Source organism: Calidris pugnax, unplaced genomic scaffold, assembly GCF_001431845.1.
Source record: "Calidris pugnax isolate Ruff unplaced genomic scaffold, ASM143184v1 scaffold76, whole genome shotgun sequence".
NCBI classification, from domain to species: domain Eukaryota; kingdom Metazoa; phylum Chordata; class Aves; order Charadriiformes; family Scolopacidae; genus Calidris; species Calidris pugnax.
In genome coordinates this window covers 1207981-1233363 of record NW_015090827.1, presented here as the reverse complement: position 1 = coordinate 1233363, position 25383 = coordinate 1207981, and the positions used below count along the sequence as shown (strand labels likewise).

General features: G+C 42.7%; 1 protein-coding gene across 8 annotated transcripts in view; it reads right to left on the bottom strand.

Annotated features, from left to right (window-relative positions):
* Positions 1-25383, bottom strand: part of PPP1R9A (protein phosphatase 1, regulatory subunit 9A) — a 104543-nt gene that overhangs the window by 6227 nt on the left and 72933 nt on the right. The window contains exons 7-19 of one of the 8 annotated variants that reach the window (XM_014940257.1): positions 21548-21601; positions 19064-19293; positions 17489-17585; positions 17195-17366; positions 14211-14368; positions 13352-13652; positions 10111-10198; positions 9945-10022; positions 7665-7866; positions 5058-5177; positions 2434-2457; positions 1015-1197; positions 93-170 (exon numbers count right to left, since the gene is read on the bottom strand). In XM_014940257.1, the coding sequence (XP_014795743.1) occupies positions 93-170; positions 1015-1197; positions 2434-2457; positions 5058-5177; positions 7665-7866; positions 9945-10022; positions 10111-10198; positions 13352-13652; positions 14211-14368; positions 17195-17366; positions 17489-17585; positions 19064-19293; positions 21548-21601 (1785 nt within the window). The remainder of the gene's footprint in view (positions 1-92; positions 171-1014; positions 1198-2433; positions 2458-5057; positions 5178-7664; positions 7867-9944; positions 10023-10110; positions 10199-13351; positions 13653-14210; positions 14369-17194; positions 17367-17488; positions 17586-19063; positions 19294-21547; positions 21602-25383) is intronic. The other 7 variants (XM_014940262.1, XM_014940258.1, XM_014940263.1 and 4 more) reach the window with 7 other exon arrangements.

Genomic DNA, 25383 nt, shown 5'->3' with positions numbered 1-25383 from the left:
AGAACTATAAGCAAACTTGAGACAGACTCAGATATGTTATTGATGTGTAAATAGTACAATTCTGTACTACTTTCCTCTTGAGCTTTGCGAGCCTTCTCCAGGGATGCTTTCATTTCCTTTAGCTTTTTTTTAATGATTGCTCTGTCCTGGGAAGATGTTATACCAAGAGCCTGAGGTGGAGGAAACAGAATTAAAAAAGAAAAATCATTTCATACAGTTTATCACATTTTTTTTTTCATATTCTGATAATAACTCTTCTGAGGTAGAAGACTGTAAGAACTAAGCAAACTTGAGACAGACTCAGATATGTTATTGATGTGTAAATAGTACAATTCTGAACTACTTTCCATGCTTTCCATCTCTAGAATATTAAAGAGTTAGATCTCACTGCCACCACCAACACTGATTTCATTGATCAAATGAGATAAATTAACTATTGCCTGAAGTCATCTAGGTCTACACAGAACAAAACTTTCCAATTCTCACTGCTAAGCCTTAGCCAAAAGTCCACCTGTTCCCCTCTAAAACCCCTGGAGCTGGGGAAATGCCAGCAAAAAAATGCAGAAAGGAAAGACTAAACTTTGACTTTCAGATCTACTGAGCCTCCAACAGCTCCCTCCTGTAATTGTTTCTGACAACAGCAGGCTCGTGTTTTCGCTACAAGAAACAGCGCAGAATTTATACATCAAAACCGTGTTTAGTTCTGACACAGTACAATTGGCATCAGCTTCTGCCTCCAGCCGCCCAGAAATCCGTTTTTCAGTCGCTGCTTCTGATGTATTTCTATTTACTGTTTTCTCTGAATCACCCTTTTGCAAAGAGAGCTGATGAGGGATCCACGCATGGAATACCGCTTCCACGTGCTGCTACAGGATTTACACACGCAGTGTTTGTTATTCCAGCCTAGCACCACCCCACAACACAGGGATTCACCGCTTTCTGGCCGAATTCTTACCTCCCTTAAGATGCCCTGAAGTGACAATAAAGGCTGCGGTCAGTCCCGCAGCCCCTCACCTTGAGCTTGCTGCCGTCCAGCTGGAGGAGATGCTCCCCGTTGATGTTGTGGGCGCTGAATTCGGAGACGTACTGCTCCAGGTTGAGGCTCATCAGCCAGTGGGAAACCTGCTGCACGCTCCACTCCGGCACCGCGCGGCTCTGGCACTGGCTGTGCTTCGGGGACTGTCCCTCGTCCAGGATCTGCCACAAAAATGCACACCACTGCTATTAAAAGGGTAACACGGACGAGTTACAACCTTTTTTTTTTTTTTCCCCTGTACAAACTGCCAGCATCAGAGCAGAGGTACCTGGACTGTCTTTACACTGCAATAGCAACAATTTCACACTGCTGTATTACACCTGTACATCACCAGGTATCTGAGAATTGATACCCAGAAAGTCTTCTATGTATAAACAGAAGAAGAAAAAGGAAGTGGCATTCCTTTTAGCCCAAACGGGGTGAAATGGCCGGGTGGCACAATTCAAAACAGGTGTGTATCTGTGATTCTACGCTCCTGCTCCCTTGCGAGATTGTCATCCTTCCAATTAGACTTGTTTCTAAAGGATGCATCCTGGGCTCATTTACTGGTCTTTACGATGTGCCTAAGCTATACTTCCAATTAGACTTGTTTCTAAAGGATGCAGTGATTTCTGCATTCCACTTCCTGGGCTCATTCACTGGTCTTTACGATGTGCCTAAGCTATGAAACAAGAAATTCAGGGCAAAAAGAGCCTCAGAAAACCACTCTAAAGTTCAAAGGGATGACACCAAACAGCCAGTGAGACTGAGACTGTCTATGGAGGACCATGAGATGACACAGAGGAACACACAGAGGTCCCACAGCCCTGGCCCCTGCTCCCGTCACCTTGTGCTGAGGAGGAGGAGGAGGAAGGCACAGTAACAGCACCAGGAAGAGCAGGTGGGGGTGTCAGCTGCCGGGGGCAGCCCCATGTCCCTGCTCTGCCACTCCAAAACAGGGGCCCAAAACAAACGCTGCTCTGTCCCAGCCGTGGCCAGCAAAGCAGCTGCCCCCGGCCCCGCTGCCAGAGAGACTTCTGCGCCGGGTGAGATGGTGCTGGCAGCTCTCGGGGCTGGGGAGAAGACAGTTTAAGCACTATTCTTCCCTTCTCCTATCGCCAGCAGGAGCTGGGAGCAGCTGATGCTGGGCCGGGTGGGTTTGCTCCCCCACGGACCCTCCTCCCCCTTCCAGCATTCCATAAAAACTGCAATTTGCTACGGCCTCCAGAACCCTGGGCAGGAAGGAGAGGGGAAGCGAAGACAAGGGGAGAGGAGCCAGTGACATCTGCACGTTGTGCTCGAACGAGGGGTTTTTGCCACACGACAGGGTAAAACAAGGAATGTGCATCTGCCAATGAGAGGACAGGTTGCCACGCGATGGTCACAGGGTTCACCACAACAGCACACCAGTTTCTCACCTCATCATCAATCATATCCAGGCTCTGAGTGAGGGAGCAACAAAGAAATGGGAAAGAAAAGCATTATAGAAACAAAATACAGAACATGTAACAGCATGTAAAAGTTCAGGCAAGGGCAGCACCAAAGATTTGCAAACAGATATGGCTACTCAAAACCAAAGAGATTTCTTTAAAACAAAAAAATTACTTCCAGAAGCAGAGGTTATGTTGGAAGCTCAGCACACACATGGTTTGGCAGCTAAACCTGAGACTGTGCCAAAGAAACCCCCTCGCAGCTCCTGGTCCAGGCACCCTAGAACCAGGGGGAACCTTCCTGATGGCTCCAATTGCAAGAGCAAAAACTCCTTAATTAGAGGAAAAAAACCTGCAAGAACTGGGTTCCCTCCCCACATTTCCATTTTTTTCTCCTCCTTCCAATAATCCTGAGGATCTGGCAGAGGAGCCTGAGCCCAGGGGCGCTGGCAGCGATGGGCTGTGGGACTGGCCTCATCCCCGGCCAGGGGCTGCAGGGGCTTCTCCTGAGCTCCTCCTCAACAGGCTTTGTATTTTATTGGTGATAACAGAGAGAGCTGAACAACCAAAATCCCAGCTTCTAATCCAATACCACTGGGAACAGGGCATTGTCACAATAAAACGCATCATATAAGGGGAATGAAACACGGTAAGAAAATGAAATGTATTACCAAGATAGTACTAATACTAAAGAAATTGTAAGTGATGACTCTGTTATTTTTAGTAATCCACAGAATACACAGACCTGTCTGCACTCTCCTGTGATTCTTATAATTTTTTGCAGTAAGTAACTTCTAAAGAACAGTTGGTGTTTTTAGACTTGCATTTTGGCAAATGGGGTTGCACAGAACAGTTCTCCCTTAAACCCTGGCAGAGCACGAGGCAGCAACAGAACAAACCTCACCATCATTAAAAACATAAGACATAGATACTTCAAGTTCCTCCTCCCTAGAAAAAAACTCTGGCTCAAACTTCACATGAAAAAAAGTGAAGTTCTTAAGGAGTGTTTGTAAAAGAATGAAAGCACAGGTTTCCAGAGTCAAACTGTGCAGCTTCACTGAGCTACAGAGCTCAGGCCTTAAGAAAAGTATTTTCAATATATTGTATTCAGCTCAATTAAGTCACCGATGTACGGCGTTAGGAATGCTTTTTCCCATTATCTTTGCTTGAAAAAGCTCTGGTTTGAAGCAACTGAATTCAAATCCACCGTGCAAAGCGAGCACAAAGACTGCCAGTGGATTGACACATGGACATCTGATCGATGTACATCCAGCCAGGTACAGCAACACACCACTACTGCATGTACAGGTCATTATTATTGAAATGTAGCAAAATAAAACTTAATCCAGGTGAAGGTGCCTTGCGTTGCAACTATGTTTACCAAACTATACTGAGTATTGTCTCAAAATTGCCTCAATTACGTCTAGTTTAGTGTATGTGTATATATATATCTCTCTATGGATCCACACACAGTATATATATATATATATATCTATCTCTCTATGGATCCACACATACATATTTAGAATGCAGGAAAGATCTGTTCAGAACTGTGAGGATACAGCACTGTTATTTTTAGTAATCCACAGAATACACAGACCTGTCTGCACTCTCCTGTGATTCTTATAATTTTTTGCAGTAAGTAACTTCTAAAGAACAGTTGGTGTTTTTAGACTTGCATTTTGGCAAATGGGGTTGCACAGAACAGTTCTCCCTTAAACCCTGGCAGAGCACGAGGCAGCAACAGAACAAACCTCACCATCATTAAAAACATAAGACATAGATACTTCAAGTTCCTCCTCCCTAGAAAAAAACTCTGGCTCAAACTTCACATGAAAAAAAGTGAAGTTCTTAAGGAGTGTTTGTAAAAGAATGAAAGCACAGGTTTCCAGAGTCAAACTGTGCAGCTTCACTGAGCTACAGAGCTCAGGCCTTAAGAAAAGTATTTTCAATATATTGTATTCAGCTCAATTAAGTCACCGATGTACGGCGTTAGGAATGCTTTTTCCCATTATCTTTGCTTGAAAAAGCTCTGGTTTGAAGCAACTGAATTCAAATCCACCGTGCAAAGCGAGCACAAAGACTGCCAGTGGATTGACACATGGACATCTGATCGATGTACATCCAGCCAGGTACAGCAACACACCACTACTGCATGTACAGGTCATTATTATTGAAATGTAGCAAAATAAAACTTAATCCAGGTGAAGGTGCCTTGCGTTGCAACTATGTTTACCAAACTATACTGAGTATTGTCTCAAAATTGCCTCAATTACGTCTAGTTTAGTGTATGTGTATATATATATCTCTCTATGGATCCACACACACATATTTAGAATGCAGGAAAGATCTGTTCAGAACTGTGAGGATACAGCATCTCTTAGGAAACGAACAGCATTCTGCTTTCCTACCGTAATACCATAGGACCTTTATTTCAAGTCATCATATGAACCAGAAAAATCATAATCTAGAAACCAAGGTTCATTTTCTTCTCCCATTCTACTGCCTGAAAAATACCACTTTATTATTTGATAATTATATAACTATCAAGCAAAATGCCACCGGAGAAAGAAAACAATAATTTCCCACCTTAACCAATTTCATCAGCTTACCTCGTCTGACGACAGCACCAAAGAGTGCGAGAAACCTGGGGCTTTAGGTTCTGCTCCTAAACCACTCAAATCCGCGGAACTTGTGCTGCTGGGGCTGAAATCGTCATTGAACGTGAAATTCTGTGGAGAAAAAAATGAGTTAGAATGAGCAAATGATCTCATTTGTGCCCCTAAAAGGGAAATTTGCTTTCTGGCTTCCAGGCTGGCATAGTTCAGGAGTGATTTCAATCATCCACCAAAGCAGGGACAACACACAGGAGAAAGCTTAACTTTTAGTATTGTTAATATTTATAGAATACACAGGATTTTCACCACTGCGTACTTCAAAAGACACCTTTGCCATCGTAATGCCTCGATGAATAGCAAGGGGGTCTGAAAGCAATTTCCAGGCTCCCTCTTAAGATTCAGGCTCTTATGCTGGAGCTAAATTACTGCTTCTACGGGGTTAATCACTAGTATTTTAGTGTCCTCCACATATTCAGGACAAGCTTAGCCCAGGCAGCAGCACAGAGAACTGGACAGAGGGTTAATTAGCAGAGAGAGGGGAGAGCTGCTATGGGAAGAGCAAGAAGACCATCCTGTGAGTCCACTTCTGAGTCCCAAATAATCTCCTAGAAAAGTGAAAAGGTCTTCCCTCTTTGACTACACCTTTAGAAAAAAATGAAATTGAAAGTAAAAGAGATTTTGGATATTGAATGTTATTTACTGAAATAATAACCATAAAACAAACACCGTTTTTTCTCAACAATGCAGTGACGGACATCACACCTTCCAGCAAAGAAGAGAAAAAGTGTGCACATATTTTGCAGGAATAAAGCAAAATCACCACCAGAAGAAGACAAAAATTAACAAGTATGTCACAAAAAACAAAATCTAAAAAAAATAATAATTAAAACCGCTGTGATATTCCATTTAAATTGAACATATAGCTGACGATATGGAGACCTCCAATCTCTCTAAGTGAATATCAAATTCAATTAATCTTTGACATTCAACTTCAAAAACTGGATCCAAACATCAAAACCAAAAACAACACTAAAAAAAGTTATCTTTTTATCCTCCCCCCGCCCCAAAGATATTTGACCTGTCTTTCCTGAAAACGAGAAGCCTTCCAAAAATATCAAGTGTTGGTCCTTTTAGTTTTGCACCTAAATATTGGTCCCGCACTCGAGCAGCAGCACAGGAATGGCTAATTTGAGAGTCTGCAAACTTTACAGAGAACATCAAAGCGTTTTTGTGATCAGTTTTCTCACACCTACATTTAGAATTCCTGTTCTGCTTTTCCCAGCTCTTTTTAGGGGAGAAGAAAATCCGAGCAGCAAACTTTTAGCCCCCACAGGGTTCCAAGGCCAGGAGTTCAACAGCTCTACCTCCTGGTGTGCGAAGAACATCTTTTTAAGTACTCTGATTTTGCTTTCACCTCCATTTTATGCAAGCTTCAGCCTTACGATGAATTTAAGTCTTTAAAATTTAATTTTCTGTAGGAAAAACACAAGGTAGCCAAGCCTGCTGATAACGATGGCAGCAGGACACCCCCTCCAGCCCAACAGCAATAAAGGGGGGTGCTTTTTTCCCCACTGCAAAATTATTTTTATACCATGTTTGTTTAAAGGGACAAACAGGACTCAGACATCTAATCCTGACCTTTCTTTTTCAAAAGAAATGAGGTAACCAATTAATTTCTCTTTAGGGGTCTCCTCTGTGGGTCTAATTCGGGCTGGCTGGCCCTGTGGGGCTCTCCCCCCACAAGGTAACACAGCCTGGGGCACAGCAGGAGTAGGGAATCACCAGCTTTTGGCACTGAAAGAGTAAGCAATGCCTGTTGTGTACACACATGTGTTTGGAGAAGACAAAGAAATCCGAGTTCTGCTCCATATTCCCGGAGATAAAGCTGATAACTGCTCCTGCTTCTTTTACCAGACCCATATAAAAAAAAAATCAACTGCTGCAAGTTATAAGGAGATACAGGCAGAGAAACATTTTTCCAGAAGTGAAAATAAACACGAAAAAGCAAAGTATATCACTATAATTAAAGGGTTATTTAAGGAGTTATCATGCTGAAACACTCATGCACATAGAAAGGAATCACACAGACGTGTTGAATCGCAATAGTTCATATTTACAGTTCAAGCATCTTCATACAGAGAATTAAATCCACCATCCAGCATGCATGACAAACAGATTTCATTACAGGGGGGGGAAAAAAGGCAGACGACTGAAGGCATTCAGCATTTCTTCACTGGCAAACACAGCAGGGGCCGGGTCTCCCCACAATCAGTCCTGAAGAATGCAGAAACTCTCTCTAAGCGAATACACCCCTCTAGCATTGGCTCACTGGCTCCAAATGCTAACTCCCACTGGCACCACTGGTTTGTGTCACGGTACAGCACACCACGGTTAGTTCCCCCAGTTAATGATGGACGGCAAGAGAGAGTAAAGAGGCAGAGGGCAGGAGGGTCCGAGGACAGGGATGCTCTGCTGGGAGGTACAATGAACACCATGCGCTGTTTATTGTAGGGGTCACAGATTGGCCTGTTCTTCTCCCAGAGACACGAAGCCAATTGTGCCGCTCCACACAGCGGGAAGAAGGTAGTTTTGATTTTCTACCTTTGACCCTTTTTTAGCTGGGCTTATATTTTCGGAGGAGGGCTCGGTTGAGCTGGTGGGCGACGGCAGGTTGCTGGAGGAGGTGGACCCCTTGCCACTCTCTCCGTGCCACGCCAAGGGCACGCAGTGTGGGAGGGAGGAGGCTCGCTCTGTGGCTAACCATTTGCTGGTTGCTGATCTCTGCAGCATCTCTCTGACGGTCCTGTTCAACAGAAAGGAGCAGGAACACCCGTTAGGTTACAAAACAAGAGAAAGCAAAACACTGCAGAGGCCGTTAACTGTAAAAAAGAGTGACATTCCCCCTAACTGTGACTAAAGAAGCGAGCGGCACCCAGCTGGCAGGGACATGCCTGAAATCTCTTTTTCAGCTACAGAAGAAAAATAGTGAGTTCTTTTGATTCTTCTTTTCCTGCCTCCAGCTCTCTCAGACAGCACACACCCAGCACAGGGAGACAGGCACCAGCCAAAAACGCCTGTTCTCCCGCTGCTCGGGGGGAACCAGCCCCAGCCAAGCAGCCCCACACCATGTCAGGGTGTTCCTCAGCCCTGGCAGCATCTCAGCATCTCGCCAGAGATAAGACAGCACCGACCCACACCAGCTCTGCCTCCCAGGGAGGGTCTGCCTTGGATTTCCAGCACAGGCAGGATGAATCAGGTGCAGCCGTACCCACCTATGGAGATGTGCCTTTCTTACAACAGCTGAACACTCACAGAGCACCATTGTCTTGATATTAAAGTTATTAAATATTAAGAATATTAATACAGGAAACTGAAAGAAAGACCTCTGTGATATTGTCAGCTTCTCCCTTTGTAGTCACAGAGATGGCAGTGGATAAAGTGATCAAGGCAAAGATAACAGTTATAAAACAAAATGCCTAAATTATTTGCTAACTGTATCATGTCAAGAGTACAGTATGTAAATTAAAAATACCCATGCAAAGTGTCTGCCTCAAAAAACTGATGCATATGTCATAGTCTCATATTATTTATATCAAAGTATATATAACTGTTTCAGAGCATTAAACACCAGTAAATTGCAGGTATGGAAATCTCCCCTCAACTTCTACCTTCTGGACAGCTTCTAAACCATTAGTAACAATCACGAGAGCTTTGTATATTGTGATGCCTCCCTTCTGTGTGGGTGAAACTGAGGTTGTCAAAGGACCCCCACCCGGGGAAGCAGAAGAATCCTTCCTCCCTCTAGCTACGTAAAGAGAGGTTGATGTATCTGACCCTGTCCTGTACTCCTCCCTCATAGAATCACAGAATCAAGGAATGATTTGGGTTGGAAAGGACCTTCAAGATCATTGAGCTCCATCCCCCTGCCCTGGGCAGGGACACCTCCCACCACACCAGGTTGCTCCAAGCCCCCTCCAACCTGCCCTTGAACCCCTCCAGGGATGGGGCAGCCACAGCTTCTCTGGGCAACCTGGGCCAGGCTCTCACCACCCTCACAGCAAAGAAGTTCTTCCCCACATCTCATCTCCATCTCCCCTCTTTCAGTTTAAAACCACTACCCCTGCTCCTATCACTATATTCCCTCATAAAAGGAATTGCTCGAAAAGTAGAAAGAAAAAACAGATGATGTTGCCCGAATCACCTGGCTCCAGACAGGGGAATATGTGCTACTTACTTAAATGGGGAGTTTTTTATATATGTAACATTAGTGGCAGTCTTAGGAAACAATTCAGGATTCTATTTACACATCCCCAGTGCTGTTTTTTGGCAATGGCAAAACAATGCATGTAATATCCATCTGACAGCGTGATTAATTCCACATCAATCAGTCGCTGTAATGAACGTAACCGTAACGGGATGCTGCCTTTTGATCATCACCTCCTTTCTTTCACGGAGCTTATACAGCTTTGGGCTGTAGAGACAACACCCTCACACCACTTCTGAGGGAAACTCTCCCGATGTGGGTGCCATGGGGCTGCCACCCATCCTCCCTTTGGGGACTTCACGTATGTGGAATTGTGTCAAGTTTTCTGGTTCAGGGTGTCACTAACTGCCTGTGTGTGCACCTTGTAGGCCAGCCCTCCCATTAGTGGATGCAACAGTAGTGGTGATGCCACCATATGATAAGCATCCAAGTATTTTTAGATGATATGTCAGTCTTTCATTAGTTAAGAAATCTGGGTTTGTAAGCTCAGAAGGTTGTCTCAAAGCCTAACACTATTCCTGTGAAGTCAGTGGGACCGTGACCGTTCCCATCTGCCCAGCTGAGGAGGCTTTTCCCATGTTTGTGGGGTATCACCCCTCGCACCCCCAATGCCGTACCTACTGCCAGAGGTCACCCGAGCAGAGTCCTTCTCTTTCCGCTTCTTGCCCTTGTTTGAACTCCTTCGCAAGGGAGCCCTACAAGAACATTAGAGAACATCAGGAAATAGCTCTGAAATTTGGCTTTGTAAAAGTAAATAAATAAGTACTTTAAACAAATGCTTACCCAAGATTTGCGAGTTTTCGCTTTAGTTTTTCCGTATGCCCTACAGGAGGGCTGGTTGTTCTTGCTGCCTGAGCACTTGTGGCACCATCTAGGATACATGTGTACACGGGAGAATGTACATTATTATTTTTAATTGCTACTGATTGCTGTTCCACGTCCCATCCAGAACAGTCTGTGTATCTGTTCAGATCAGATACACACACACATACGCATGGGTGAGTACACAACTTAATTAGGTGAATTCTCTTTTTTAAGAAGATGGTGCAAAGAGGAGTAAAAATAATGAGATACTTTCACATTTGAAAATACAAATGAAAAAATCTTACTTTAACTGAAGAAAAGTTAATTTTGGTTAAGTTTTAATGAATATAGAGTGAGTTGAACAACACCAAAGATCGTAAACATTACAGTGAATCCATTTCTAAATCAGCAGTAGCTGCTTAAGTTCCCCTTTACAGACCTCATTTGCTATATACGCTTTACTTCCAAAATGACTCCTGAAATATTTTCTTGAACTCTGGAGCCAAAGGTACCTTTTATGATGGACATGCTAAGTAACAGTCATCTGTTTGGCCTGAACATCTTTCTTAAAATAAACATTCAACTTGAAATCCAATCATTCTGAATTAGGAAAAAAAAAAAAAAAAGATAATTGAAAATAGCTTAACTAATAAATTTGCCCTGAGACGTCTACCGATTCTTGATCTCTGCTACAAACACCATTAAAGACTGAGAAGGAAAGCACCTGCAGCACCCACAAAGCCAAACCAATGAATCTGCGTCTGCAAAACATCCCAGGGATCTATAGGGGAGCTAAAGGAAACCACACAGCAACTGAAAAATCCAGACCCACTTCCTGTGATTCCTAAAGAGTGTCCCCAAATACTCCAGAGGAAGCAAATGAAGGTCAGTCATTCACAGCACGTGCAGTTTGGTGACTTTCACAACGTGCCCTCAGATGGAGGCACAGCGGTGGGTTTCTACTGTAGCTGACATAAATTAAGCCCTCAGAATTAACCCAAAACACACAGCCCTATCACAAGACACTCAACTACTTATACAGAACTTTGTACGCTGCTTTGTGGATAATATTTGGCCAAGTTTTCATTCCAGTAAAAAATTCATTGCACGACTGGTTCATAAATCCTGGGAAAAGCAGAAAAACAAGCTTCTTGCAATACCCACGCTCTAAAAGCCACACTATTTTGACCAGCACGAGTCCTGATGTTAAAGAAAACGTTCAAGAACAACTGATGAGTAACCTCATGCCAAAACAGCAAACAAAAAAATATAATAATACGGGGAATGGCAAAAGCAAGGCAAAGTCTCCTGAGAAGAAACCCATCCCCAGGGAGGCTGAGGAGAGCTTCAGGTGATGCCCACTTTGCATCAGCCCTACACCACGCGCGCTCCCCTCCTGTCTCCTCCTAGGGTTCCTCTCTCACCTTTGATGCATACTCCTCATTTAACCACTGCCAACGTGGCCACCTTCAAGAATAAAAGTTGTCATTTTTATTTTCACACACTGCAGCGGCACAAACTGAGTGGCACAAACCAGGCGGAACCGAAGAAATTAAATTAATTGTACACATCAGACATGAAAAAGTTGTGCCTAAAAGAGGAAGGAGCAAAATTCCTCATCATTTTCCAAGGAAATTGCTCCAGTGCCGCTTCAGCTCTTCCCACAAAGTGGCAGGATCCCATCAGAAAAACCAGACAAGTGTGGGTTTGCTAATGCTGACTGTTGCTAACGAGAGATTAATCAATTGGCACACATGTCCACAGACGTGCTTTCGTTCCCTCTCTAAAAAACCTCCACCTGAACACATAGCACAAATACAGGGGCCCTACTTTTTTTCTGAAATATTAAGAGTTTGACAGCCAAATTAGTAAGCCATTAAAATAGCAGTTGTTGCCATACAACTGCTTTAGGGTATTTCTTTTTTGTAAGACATTAAATGCAATGTTTCCATTTGGAACTAAATTGCTCTGGTTTAATTTAGTTTAATTTAACTTAATTTTCACATACTCATCAGAATGTGGATACGCCCAAAAGCACTGGTTCTTCACCAAACAGTCACAGGGCACGACACCAATCTTTACACAGAGACACAGCGGGTGAATATAACACTCGGCTCCTCTCCACTGAACTTTTATCAGGATATTTTTCACTCATCAGCTGGAAATGCAGGATTTACAGCTTCACTGACAAACCAGTCATGCACTGAAGCTGAAGTACGAGTTTGGAAAGTCACATTCTTAGGCTCACACCCTTATTTTTACTTGAAAAATTCAAATATTGAATGTAACTGATTTATTAACAATTACACAATTAGAAACTATAAAGCTGGACTAGTGATTTCAGAACCCAGGTAAAAATGCTAGCGCATATTAACCTATCCTAAATTCAACTAAACTCCATTAACCTGTCTTTTAGGAATCCAAGTGAAAGCCCCGTATGAACTAAAAAAATCAGGGGCAAGTCTTTTCAGACACACAAACGAAACCCCTCAACAAATGGTTCTGTTCAGTTAATTTAGGTAAGCCAAAATCCGTTATGAACCTATCCAGACCTATTCCCGCAGCCCTCGCTTATGAACAGTTTTTACCCCTTTTTTTTAATATTCTGTGATAGTTAAGAGAATGCAAGGTGCATATACATGTAATATATATATATATATAACAACATGATCGACCTCCCCAGCAAAGTACTTGGCATTTTTTTTCCTGTAAATGAAGAGCCTCCAGACACCAACCTCTTGTTTCATCTAGACTGAGCCGCCTCTCAGCAATTAAAAGCTACAATCTGTTATTCCTGCTTTACACTCCTTTCCCCGCCCTCCAAAAAAAGCACCTAGCAGTGCCAAAACCACAGAATCTGAGTAAGTACACTGTGTTAAGCACGTTTCTAATACAGAAATGCCCCAAGGTCCAATAATTTTGTGGGTTTTTTTTTTAAAAACAAACCACAAGATTTTTCTTAAAGGCAACATCCCCCTAGCATTTGCAGTGAGTTCTAAGAAAGAAAAAAAGAAAAAGAAAGGAAGCGGTTCCTGATCTCATCTTCAGCTTTATCCTTTTCTTATAGCATCATACAAGTAGTTTTTTTGCTGCCAGGCAGACAAAAGAAGTTACGAGCTGATAGCTTCTAGTTGCTGAGGTCCTACTACACAACAGCAGTTCATGAAGAAGGCGTAAGTAGGCAAAACGACGCATCGATTTATTGTAAAAAACGTAATACCTTTATCCTGTAATATATTCCTGCCCGCGGGGTGATGCAAAGGAGATGCTTCGGAGCTGTTGCCAGACTTTGAAGGAGAGGAAAGCGGGGTGTCCCCCCGGGGATGGGGGGACAGGACACCTCCTCCGTGGTGTGGTTCTTCCTGGTGGTTTGGGGTGAGGTTGTCGAGGGAGATGGCTGCACTGCTGGCCGCGGGGGAGAGGGAGGAAGCACCAGAATCTGATGCTGGAGAGGATGCTCTCATGCATGAGGGCAGTGGTGACTTGGGAATGTGCATGGGGCTACTGTGACTGTTTGATGGCTGTTGGCACAAGAGATTATAAAGCAGGTTATACCACTCGGGAACCAACCACAGCAAGGTTTATTTTGAACATGCAACTCTTTTATTCGTTATTTAGCCTTCTACTTGTACGAAACACTTTAGCAATTTGTGCCGTTACCTTTTGATACCACACAGAAGGTTGTTTATTGGTATTTGCTTTCAGAGGGAAGTCAGAATAGGACAAACCAAGGAGTGAATATTGCATCGATTGCGTTAACAAATTAACAGATAGAGAAATGCACAGTTCAAGCTCCTTTCACCTCCTGCATCAATGAAAGGACCCACTCTGAGTTATAAAGGAGACATAAATCAGAAAGCCTGGGATTCCTGTTTTAAAAAAAACACAACAAAACCAAAAACCCAGGTGTGCTGATACCGAGGAGACCGGACTCACACATCGCTCAGCAACACTCACAGCACAGAGGAACAAATACTGCCCGTGACACCACGAAAGGACAAAGACAGGATGAAAGGACTTCACAGGGACAACCCAGCACTCCACGGGAAGCCTGAAAGAGAGGGCAGAGTCCTCCTCACCTTTCTCTCCAGGCTGTCCTCCCCGTCCGTGGAGCTGATGCTGTCGTAGAGCCGTGTTCTGGAAGGTCTCTGCCGCTTGTTCTTCACCGAAAGCTGAGCTCGAGTCTTCAGCGCTTTGGAGTCCAGCCTCTCCGTTTCCGGCACTGCTTCGTTGAGATCTGTGCGGAGACATGATGGGGACCTGCTTCACAGAAGGATCTTTCAGGACCTGCGATGGCGAGTACGTGCACTGCGCATGTCTGTCTTGACCCCATTTAACTGTTAAACTACACATGCCAAAATACCTTATTTAGCGAGTACGTGCACTGCGCATGTCTGTCTTGGCCCTGCTTAACTGCTAAACTACACGTGCCAAAATACCTTATTTGTCCTCCCCGTCCGTGGAGCTGATGCTGTCGTAGAGCCGTGTTCTGGAAGGTCTCTGCCGCTTGTTCTTCACCGAAAGCTGAGCTCGAGTCTTCAGTGCTTTGGAGTCCAGCCTCTCCGTTTCCGGCACTGCTTCGTTGAGATCTGTGCGGAGACATGATGGGGACCTGCTTCACAGAAGGATCTTTCAGGACCTGCGATGGCGAGTACGTGCACTGCGCATGTCTGTCTTGACCCCATTTAACTGTTAAACTACACATGCCAAAATACCTTATTTACATAAACCATTAACACGATTATTTATAAAGATCCAGTAAGCGCACAGCAAAGTATCTACTATAAATACTCAAAAATTGAACAAGACGATTCCCAGTGTTAGGTGACAGACCACAATCAAGCCCAGAAGCCCCACTCGGGCTCCTTCAGGACAGGCTTGGGCTGCAGAGAGTTCTCCATCGGGGCATAAAGCAAAGGAATCCTCATCTCGCTGCTCTTTGACAGACACTTCCCAGCACCCAGCTGAATATACCAATTTAGACCCAGGGACCAATTCACTTACCCCCAGTTCTGCCCTTTTAAGCCACTTGAGGAGGAGTAGAAAGAAATAGCTCGGTGAAGGTTTGTGGAAACCAATTCCACAAGGTCTGCAGTGCGGAGACATGATGGGGACCTGCTTCACAGGAGAATCTTTCAGGACCGGCGGTGGCGAGTACGTGCACTGCGCATGTCTGTCTTGGCCCTGCTTAACTGCTAAACTACACGTGCCAAAATACCTTATTTGCATAAACCATTAACACGATTATTTATAAAGATCCAGTAAGCGCACAGCAAAGTATCTACTATAAATACTCAAAAATTGAACAGATGATTCCCAGTGTTAGGTGACAGACCACAATCAAGCCCAGAAGCCCCACTCGGGCTCCCTCAGGACGGGCTTGGGCTGCAGAGAGTTCTCCATCGGGGCATAAAGCAAAGGAATCCTCATCTCGCTGCTCTTTGACAGACACTTCCCAGCACCCAGCTGAATATACCAATTTAGACCCAGGGACCAATTCACTTACCCCCAGTTCTGCCCTTTTAAGCCACTTGAGGAGGAGTAGAAAGAAATAGCTCAGTGAAAGTTTGTGGAAACCAATTCCACAAGCTCTGCAGGTCACCCAAATATCATTTCAGCAGGACTAGCTCTTTTTTCACTTTTTTTATACATACATTCTTTTATACATATACTTTGCTAAAAACGTAATTCACATTGATTTGTTCATAGAAAGAAATAGCTCGGTGAAAGTTTGTGGAATCCAATTCCACAAGCTCTGCATATCACCCAAATATCATTTCAGCAGGACTAGCTCTTTTTTATACATATACTTTGCTAAAAACGTAATTCACATTGATTTGTTCATAGAAAGAAATAGCTCGGTGAAAGTTTGTGGAATCCAATTCCACAAGCTCTGCATATCACCCAAATATCATTTCAGCAGGACTAGCTCTTTTATACACTTTTTTATACATACATTCTTTTATACATATACTTTGCTAAAAATGTAATTCACATTGATTTGTTCGTAGAGCAATATTCAATTTGGGTGCACACATGAATGAAATGACTGCTAAAATATAACTTTTAATAAAACACTCTGTGCTTGCTAGACAATCAGAATTTAATTTATTTGTAAGTGTAATGCCTTTTTTTAACCAGAGAAAATCATAATACTATAGTTTATTTAAAATGAAAATCTATATAGAGCAGAGTCTAGTGGTCCCTTGTCAGAATCTCACCACCTCCGACACCTGACTTCACAGGTGTTACAAAATACACAGGAAATATTGCTCCTGCACAAAAAAAAATCTGTTCCAAGGCAGTAGACCTAAAATTGGATTGAATTCTGCATATACTTCAACAGTGAGGAGCCACTTATATTTTCACTGGCACAGCCTGAAAAATGGGAATTATCTTTTCCACGCAAAAAAGTAAAAGTGACAGTCACCACGCTGAGAGCATTTGGCTCCTTGGTAGTGCAGAACAAGCCTTATGTTGTAAATCAGGCTGTACCTTAGCTGAATAAGATGTTTAATTCATTTGCTAATAAAGAATTTGCATTTTATTCACAAAAGGCTCCATCCAGAGAAACGGTGGGTGCCACCTACGTGGCTCCGTTTCGTGTCTGTACCGAGGGGGGATGAGAACCCACAGAAATCCATTCAAAAAGGTAGAGTTGGTTTTTCTCATTGGTTTTCTCACTCTGGTAACTTTGCTTTTGTTTGATCTTCGGTGGTTGGGTAAGTAGGAGGAACATAGGAGAAAACACATTTTTCTCCCACTTTATTAACATTACCAGAAGCTTCGAATGTAACCTAAATGTTGACAGCATCCCACGGAAAGCTTCAAGAAATCAGTAATGATCTTTGCTACTCACTTCCACTTCTTCCGTACACAAGGCACAGCAGTTCTGGGACTCTGCATTGGCATTATTTGGTACAACCCTGACACGGTTGTCATTAGATACTGAATTTGGGAAAAATAACAACATCTCTGAATTACTGCTTCCTTTAAATCCTAAATGATAACCCTGTCATTCGCATAAATTATTAATCGGAGGGACGGTTCCGTTCAAACCAACCTTGACTTAAGCCATCTAGGCAGGACACTTGCTTAGTATCTAGGTTTTCCACGGGATCTCCTCTAGAAACTTCTCCAAAAGATGTTTGCCGCTCAAAAATGTTGTTGTTATTGTTAACCTGGCTCCCATTTTGCTTCATTAGCCTGAAAACTTCTGCTTCCAAGTCTCGTATCTGAAAGAAACGGCCCACAGTGTTACACATAACACACACACTCATCTATAACACATGGGGTTTTCCCAAAATATCAGATAGGTTTGTCTCATTCTTCAAATAGGAGAGTAAATACTACTCACACGAGCCTGTAAGCCTTGAACCTCTACAAGGTGTGCCTTCTCCAAATCTTCTATTTTCTTCCGTTCAGCTTCCTGGCGTTTGATGAAGTCAAGTTCTCTTAGGGAAAAAAAAAGATGCATTTGCTGTCATCAAAGCAATTAGATTCCGACAGAAAATAAAGTGTTTTGATCTATCCTGAGCTACACATCAGAAAAATCTGGCCTTAACAGATATTTTTTTACTAATCTAGTAAGAAGTATGAAACTGCAATTAGGACAAAACCCCAAACGATTTCGTAGTCTGAGCGAATATGCTAGGTGAGGATATAAAAACGGTACAAGAAATCTGTGTGAGCGAATATGCTAGGTGAGGATATAAAAATGGCACGAGAAATTTATCTGAAAAATAAATAATCTCAGTTGTTCTAACTGATGATCCAAACAGTTAAATCGAACTTATTTTTTCATAGTCTGTATTTCCAAGGAAAGCAATGTTAGCTTACTTTACACTGTGATCTCTTGTAAGAAATGGAGCAAAATCTCTGTTTCATCAGAGCGTGACTACACTCCTTCAGTGAGAGGAGTTTCCAGGTACAAACTGAATTTTCTACTGAGCTCTAAGGAAATCCGTCTCGGGTGATGTTAGGAGTCTGAGATATAGTTTAAAACAACTGGCTAGATGTTTTACAACCATAAATCAGAATAACAACAGAAAGGCTCTCCAAGCTCCTTCTAGTTATCTTCCCTGTTTTTTTTATTTTGCAAATCGAAGGCGTTAGTGACAGCAAGCACCCACGGTGCCAGCTGGGTTCTGGAACTGCCACAAAATTCCCAGATGGGTAATAATGACATTTTGACTCTCTAAACCCCTTTTTAATGGGACTGGATATTCACTTCTGCACTCCCAGTTGTTACTTGACATTGCTTTTTGAGATCTTTTCTTTAAAAGAGTATATTTCAGCAGAAAATGAAAAAGCTGTTGCTGCAAAAGAAAAAGAAAAAAAAAAAAACACTGGAAGCTGTTCTGGAAATGTAAGGTGTTATTATTCTTGCTAGCCATCAGGGAGAGGGGACCGCATGAAAGAGAGGGGCCGGGTAATCAGCAGTGAGCTCAACTCAGCTCAAACACTCTGGGCATCTACAACAAGAGAAAAAATAACATGTGAAATGGAACAAAACGCTTTGGGGTTTGATGTTACATTAGTATGCAGCAGGAGTGAATCCAGCTGACACAACACCAACATAAATCACTGCAAACCCAGCTATTCGAATGCTTTGCTATGAATACTCTTGGTTGTTCACAATCACACTGAGTTATCCGGTAATTCTGAAACACTCTCACCTGGAATACCACAGGCTAAGTCTTTATTTAGTTAGAGTATTATTTTTCAACACTACTAAACTAATACTTGAATATTACTAACATTTATCCACGATAAAGAGCCTGCGTTTTTCACCAAAAAAAAAAAGAAAAAAGTGAAGAATAGTGTTTACCTTACAGGTGTTTAATAGTGGATTTCATATTGCAAAACGTATGACATACATGTTTCCTATCTGGCCACTAAGTCATTTGTTGTGCCTGGTGCAGCTGCTTACTTTTGCTGAAAATCCTTGATTAATTTCTTTGCCTTGTTATATTTCTTCTCCAGAGCCTGATACTGGCTTTGCGTCTCCTTGAGGTGCTCATTCACCGTGTGACACAGGGTCTGCGCCTCAATCCAATAACTCTCTAATTTCATCATCCTCTCCTTATTCTCCTCAATGTTCTGCTGGAGCTGGGTCTTCTCCAATTCCCACCTCACCTTCTCGTTCTCCGCAGCCTGCAGCTGGACAAAAGAGTGGAGATGCCAGTCAGGGAAAAAGTGCAAAATACAGCCTAATGAATAGTGAAAAACACGTGGATGGTGAAAAACAGTGAATTAACAGCTACAAAAGAGCACTCAAAGACGAACAAGACAGGCTGATGCATACATTATTCTTCCTCATAAACCGAAGTGGAGCCTTGGCTCTGCGCAGCCTCCGTGCATCCCTGGGACAACCAAAAATGTCAATAGTGGAGCATTTGGGCAAACTGCAGCGTTAATCACCCAGCTCTGGGGATGCATTTTGCCCCCCTGCGTCTGGCTCGGGCATTAGAGAGCATTCATAAAATGCTTTCATAAAAGGAGAAATATCTTACTGTAGGGGGAATTCTATTTCCAGGTTCTCAATTCGATTTAAGAACAATTTAGAAAACAATAGGGAAAAAAGTCAATTGCAACTAATCTGTCTGCTTTTTAACCCAAATTAGAAAAATCTACTGAATTCTCACAATGTCTGTTTTCATGGCAGAATCTTGCTTAATCGAGAAAGCCAAACAGAAGAGGTTGGAGCACAAGTCAAAATTTAACATCAGGTCATAACCCAGAAGCTTTTCTCACTTCAGCAACCACAGAGTTCTGCATCCAGTGCTGAAACCATGCCAGGACTATTACGAGGACAAAGCAAACCTGTTATAAATGTATTGCTCTTGCTCTCTTTAACCTTGCCTGCTGAATTGTAAGGAGCTAATCAGAAAAGGAAAATACACCCTTGCTCTTGAAAATGTGAGGTGTTAATTCTGCCAGACACATCAGCGCCGCTTAACACTGTGAGTTCTGCTCTTTGGCACCAGGGACTTCTTCCAAGTGACCTTAGGGAAGCCCAAATTTTACTGCTGAGTTTTTAATAAACCTTATTTCCTTTGCTAGGTTTTTTTTGTTAGGTTGTTGTTTTTTTTTTTTGCATTAGGCTTCTCGCTGAAGCCACTGCAGGTTTCAGTGGCTGGTGCTGGGTGAGGGGGGATTTGTCAGCAGTTTGTTTAATTTAGCCCCCAGAATTTACAGAACATACAAAAAAATGCCTTAACACCCCTGTTTACTTACCAAGACTGTTTAATTTTCTCTGGGCAGTTCTAGCATTGTGGATGACACACACCCACAGAAATTAACTTGGTTGCAGTTTTATTAGCAATGTACCTAAACCAGCCCCGTTTTCTCTGGCTCCATTCAAAGCATCCACGAAAAGGGGCATTAACCCTGATTTTCCCAATGGATTTACACCCAGGCACCACTGCCGTGGGGTCAGTGGGGCTGGGCACCATCCCAAGGGGCTGCCGGCGGCTCCGATGCCGGGTCGGAACCGGGAGTGAGCCAAGATTTCTGACTTTCTGAACGGAAACAGGAAGAACTGGCCTCACAGAAAAGAGCTGCACTCTGAATTTGTTTTTAACAATAATTTATTCAGATTTGATCGACACTATGCAAAACGCACAGTGAGTACAAATAGTTGCTGGAAATAAAGAATAATCTAAAATCTTTTTCTGAAGTACGATTTTCTCTCCGTCTTCTTTTTATTGCCTTTGTAATTTACTCAAACTCAAAGAGAAGGACGTAATTATAAAACCTAATATTACTCGACAACTGAATTATCAGTTGACTTCCCATAAATGTTGTCCCAGTACAAAAAATACAATTTCTTTTTATTGCTATAGTAAATTCAACCTAACAAATAGAAACTGATTGGGAGATAATGTTTGCTGTTAAACTGGTAAGCTCTTTGCTTTCTAAAGTATCTTCTAAGATGAACTGCAGCAACATGAAACATCTCGTTTCTTCTGCATATAAAAAAGTGGGTTTTAACAAATACCTTTAAATAAATGAGGTTTTTTAACGGACAATGCCAAAAAAACGGAACATAAACAGGATACTTTGACATCACTGGTAAATAAAAACCCTAACTTAGTCTTGAATTTTCAATCCAAATACAATTTTACAACAATTAGACTTGTAAAACTAGAAATGTGCCATTTAGTCATTACGATACCCCTTAAAATGTACGTTTCACTGAAGCTACGCAAGTTGGCAGTTTCTCTTAATAGCAGCACTTGGGTTTTTACTTGAAACTTCGAACAGAGCATGTACCCGAGACAAGATCGAGCTGAGCCACCGCGCTTCCTAATCAGCCTTTAATCAGGCCCTTGACTCCTCCACCCACACCAAGGCACATCTCTTCAGATCGAGAGTTAAAACCAGCACGTATCAACCGAGTATTGATTCTTACCTTCGTCTTCAGCTTCTGAATTTCAGCCTCTGTAACTGCATGTTTGATTTGCAACTAAAATGGAAAATATAAAATAAACAGGTGAAGTCACAGAGAGTACTCCAGTATTTTTGCAGCCTGTGCTGCCAGTGGAATACCTCACTGCACAGCAGAAGGCCTTGGAGAGTGCTGCAGTGCAGTAGATTGTAAATTAAAATGTCTAGCTTGCAAAATGACTCAGACTGTGCAACCTAATTAAAGATAGGATGCCGTCTAACCACTCATAATTTCAAATCAGAACATCCAATCTGTTTAGCAAAACCAAATGTCTTATGCTTAAAAGAAAGAAAAAAAAAAAAGAAAGATGTTATCCTGCTGGGCTTTGCTCCCCTCTGATGTGAGCCTGAAACACCTCCCAGTGCTGGCACAGTCCCACCGCGCTGATTCAAGCAGGCACGTTACAAAAGAGCAAATATGAAAATAAGTGATTTAACAACTCCAGAAGTTGGGAAAACCTTCAGGGAAGATGCCACGTATTTATTTCGTGCAAGAATAAAAGGTAAACTGATGCTCTCCCCCTCCACCACCAGCTGGAGTGACCCCGCTCCAGCCAGCCAGTCTCAGCTGGGAGCAGTTACACGGGGAATGGTACAAACCAGGGAATGATGCTGAGAACAGGACTGGCAGCCAGCAGGGTGGTACAGGCTGTCGGGGCACTACCAAGGAGGGGACCACAACAACAGCGGGTCTGTGCGGTGAAAAGGTGGGTGCTGGGACCTGGCACCCACATGCCCAACTTTTGGGGGCATTTCTTTGGGACTAACCCACCTTATTCTGATGCTGGGCAGTGAATACTCAGGAGCTCTCCGAATGCATTGGGCAGCACCCTCAAACATCTGCAGTTTCACCCCAAAGGGCTGCTATTCCCAGGCTCCATGAACGCTCTGAAGGACAAATCCAACCGCAGCTCCAACAGCTTACCCCCAACCCAGATGGACATTATCAGGCATCCAGCACTGCTCTGCACCCCAGTGTCCCCTGCTCTGTCATTTAAAGTGAGCAGCACCTACAAACTCCCGACGGGCCCCCAGACCTTCAAACTAAAGCAGTGTTTAATCTGCATCAGTGACTTCTGCATGTTGGGTTGAGGGCAAGGACCAAACCTGAATGACAGCCTGAGCTGGCACCACAGCAGAGACAAAGCCTTCCTCCATCATTTATGAATACCAGGAATAGTTACAGAAAAGCATGTTTTATGTGGGGGTTAATTCTCTTACAAGACTCATGGGGGCCTTTGGGAATAGTTTACATTGAGCTAATGGAGTACGTGAGGGAGCTGTGCTGAACCAGAAATTATCACCGCTGGTGAAGCAACGGCTACGTTCCTGAAGCCCAGGCTGTTAGTAAAACAATGGACAAATAATTCAAAAGAGAAGGAGAGGAACAATTTTCAAAGCAAGAGGAGCCATCAGGGAGCTGATGGGTACAAGTATCTCTGAGAAAGGCTGAGCTACTTCTGACATTCCCTCTTTATGGGACCTCTTGAACACTGTCCTTGTGGCACAGGACACAGTTTGGTTTGCAAATCAGCCTTAACTCATCTAGTGAATAAAACTAGTCTTTTCTGGTCCAGAATTACTGAGTTTAGGCTGGAAGGGATAAAGGAGACACTGAATGCAACCAGTTCCATCTGAGGAACAGTTGAGGAATCTTCTTTTCACCCCTCACTTCTTGGTCACTCTCTGGAGGAGGCTGTCAGCACTTCTCGTCCCCGGGATCATCTCTGACTCACGCTGACTTTTTGACTTTGCATGGAAAAGTGAGACAAAGGGCTCAGTGAAAGCAGATGTAAAACTTCATTTCAAATGAGACTCATCACTGACCAGAACCGCTTGCAGGAACGTGTAAAACACACCGGTGTTAAGTGCAAGAAGTGGCCGGTGGTGCCGCTCCATCCTATGGGCTAGGGAGCTGAGGAGGAGATAGAACTTTTCTACAGAGTAGAGGAAACTAAGGAGACACTTAACGAGCATCTGTGAGAGGTCACTTGCAATTTTTGAGCTCCCTCAGTCCAACCTCTGACCTGCAGTTTTCAGAGATTGTTTTTTCCTCACCATTCCATTTCTGTTAGTGGTGAAAAATTATGAAAGAATCATCTCAAAATGTGGTGGTTTTTACAAAGCGCCCAGGCCTTTGCTTAGCTCTGCTGCCTCATTGTTTTGGAGTGAGATAAAATCAGGGGAAGGAGGGATGAGCCAGGCTTTGCCCTTTGCAGAGTTAATAATGAAATCAAAAGGCCAAGTCTCAAAGCCTTAGGCTACCTGCTTCCAGTCCATTCCCATCTCCTTTGAAAACCCCACAAACCAGTGAGCAGCACTTAAACGGCTTATTGTTACACACAAATCATCTCCAAATTGTTGCATAAATGACAATCTGCTCAGGTACAGATGGTTTTAACAGTTATTTTTATAGGCTCTGTTATTAAGTTAAAAAAAATGACTACTGAGTGCGCAGTGGGCTCATTGAATCAGACCATGGTAGAGAAGATCCCACTGAGGCAGAAGGAAAAAGACACTTTCCTGCCCAACAGACAAATGGGGAACTGGACATCTCCTTTTGTCTTTTTTTTTCTTATTTTTTTTTTTTAAACAGAACTAAATACGCTTGCAGAATAGATGAGAAATATCAACACATTTATGGGTTAGACTGAACAACAGGCAAGGTCAATTGTTTGGCAAGCAAAACTAGCATCCATAATTAAGAATCTTAAAGCAAGTTTTCTAAAAGGGGAACAGAAATGCCTTATTCCATGTCCCATATAATGCCAGATAAATTCTTGGCAGATAATATTTTGTATTTTTTGTTTTATAAGTCAACATAAAGCTTTGAAGGCTTCACTTTACCAGAAGACATTTTGAATAATTTTTGGCAAAGAACATCTTTGCAAAGATGTCTTGAATAGCTGATTAATTTTCTTCAAGTCTATAAAACCTTCTTTTTTTTTTTTAGAAAACGATTTAGGGAAAATAGCTTCAATTCATCTAAGACTGAAAAAGGCAGCATGGGATGAAAAGCTAGAAAAAGTTCAATACCTGCAGTACAGCAGGAAAGAAAATACCCAATGGATCTAATAATCTCCACAACAAGTTTTCTATAATACTGTATTTCTTAATAATAATAATATTGATATTAATAATATTAATTCATTTTCCATAGATTTCATTGAGATGTGAAATATAATGCCTAATTCTCACATAAGATGTCCCTTCTCCCTACAGCATATGTCTTTCCTCAATGATCACGCCTAACACAAAGCTTCTAACTCTTTCTCACAAGGAAGATAAGGAAAATCAGTCCCAGTTTTGCTGTTTCCCAGCCAGGAAAACAAGACTTGCAGGAGCAGAGTGATTCACCCCGGAATGCCCATCTCTCCTCTTGACTTGCATTCCAAAAGCAAGGCATTTCAAATAAGAGTGCTCTTAAAGTATTTGAGCACGTTTTTCATTGCAAAGACTGAATTCAACTAATTAGGTCAAACTATTATGCTTAAAGATTATGTCCAACCCACTTGTTTAATACTTTTCATTAATCTTTTCAGTAAGAACAAGAAAGAACAGTTATTCTTCAAACACAATTCCAGAAAACACTGTGTGGGCTTGTGCAGCGTGATCGTGAACAAGTCCTCTAGTGTTGAAAGAATTCGGGGCTAATACCAAGAAAAATACATGTTCTCTGTAGCAGCCAACAAAACGCAGCTGTGTGCTGTTAAATACAATCAGCGAAACACAAGTAGGATGCTCCTAACAGCAGGAACTGCGGGGGCCCCTGAAAGAGCCCACTCTCATCCAGGAGCATTT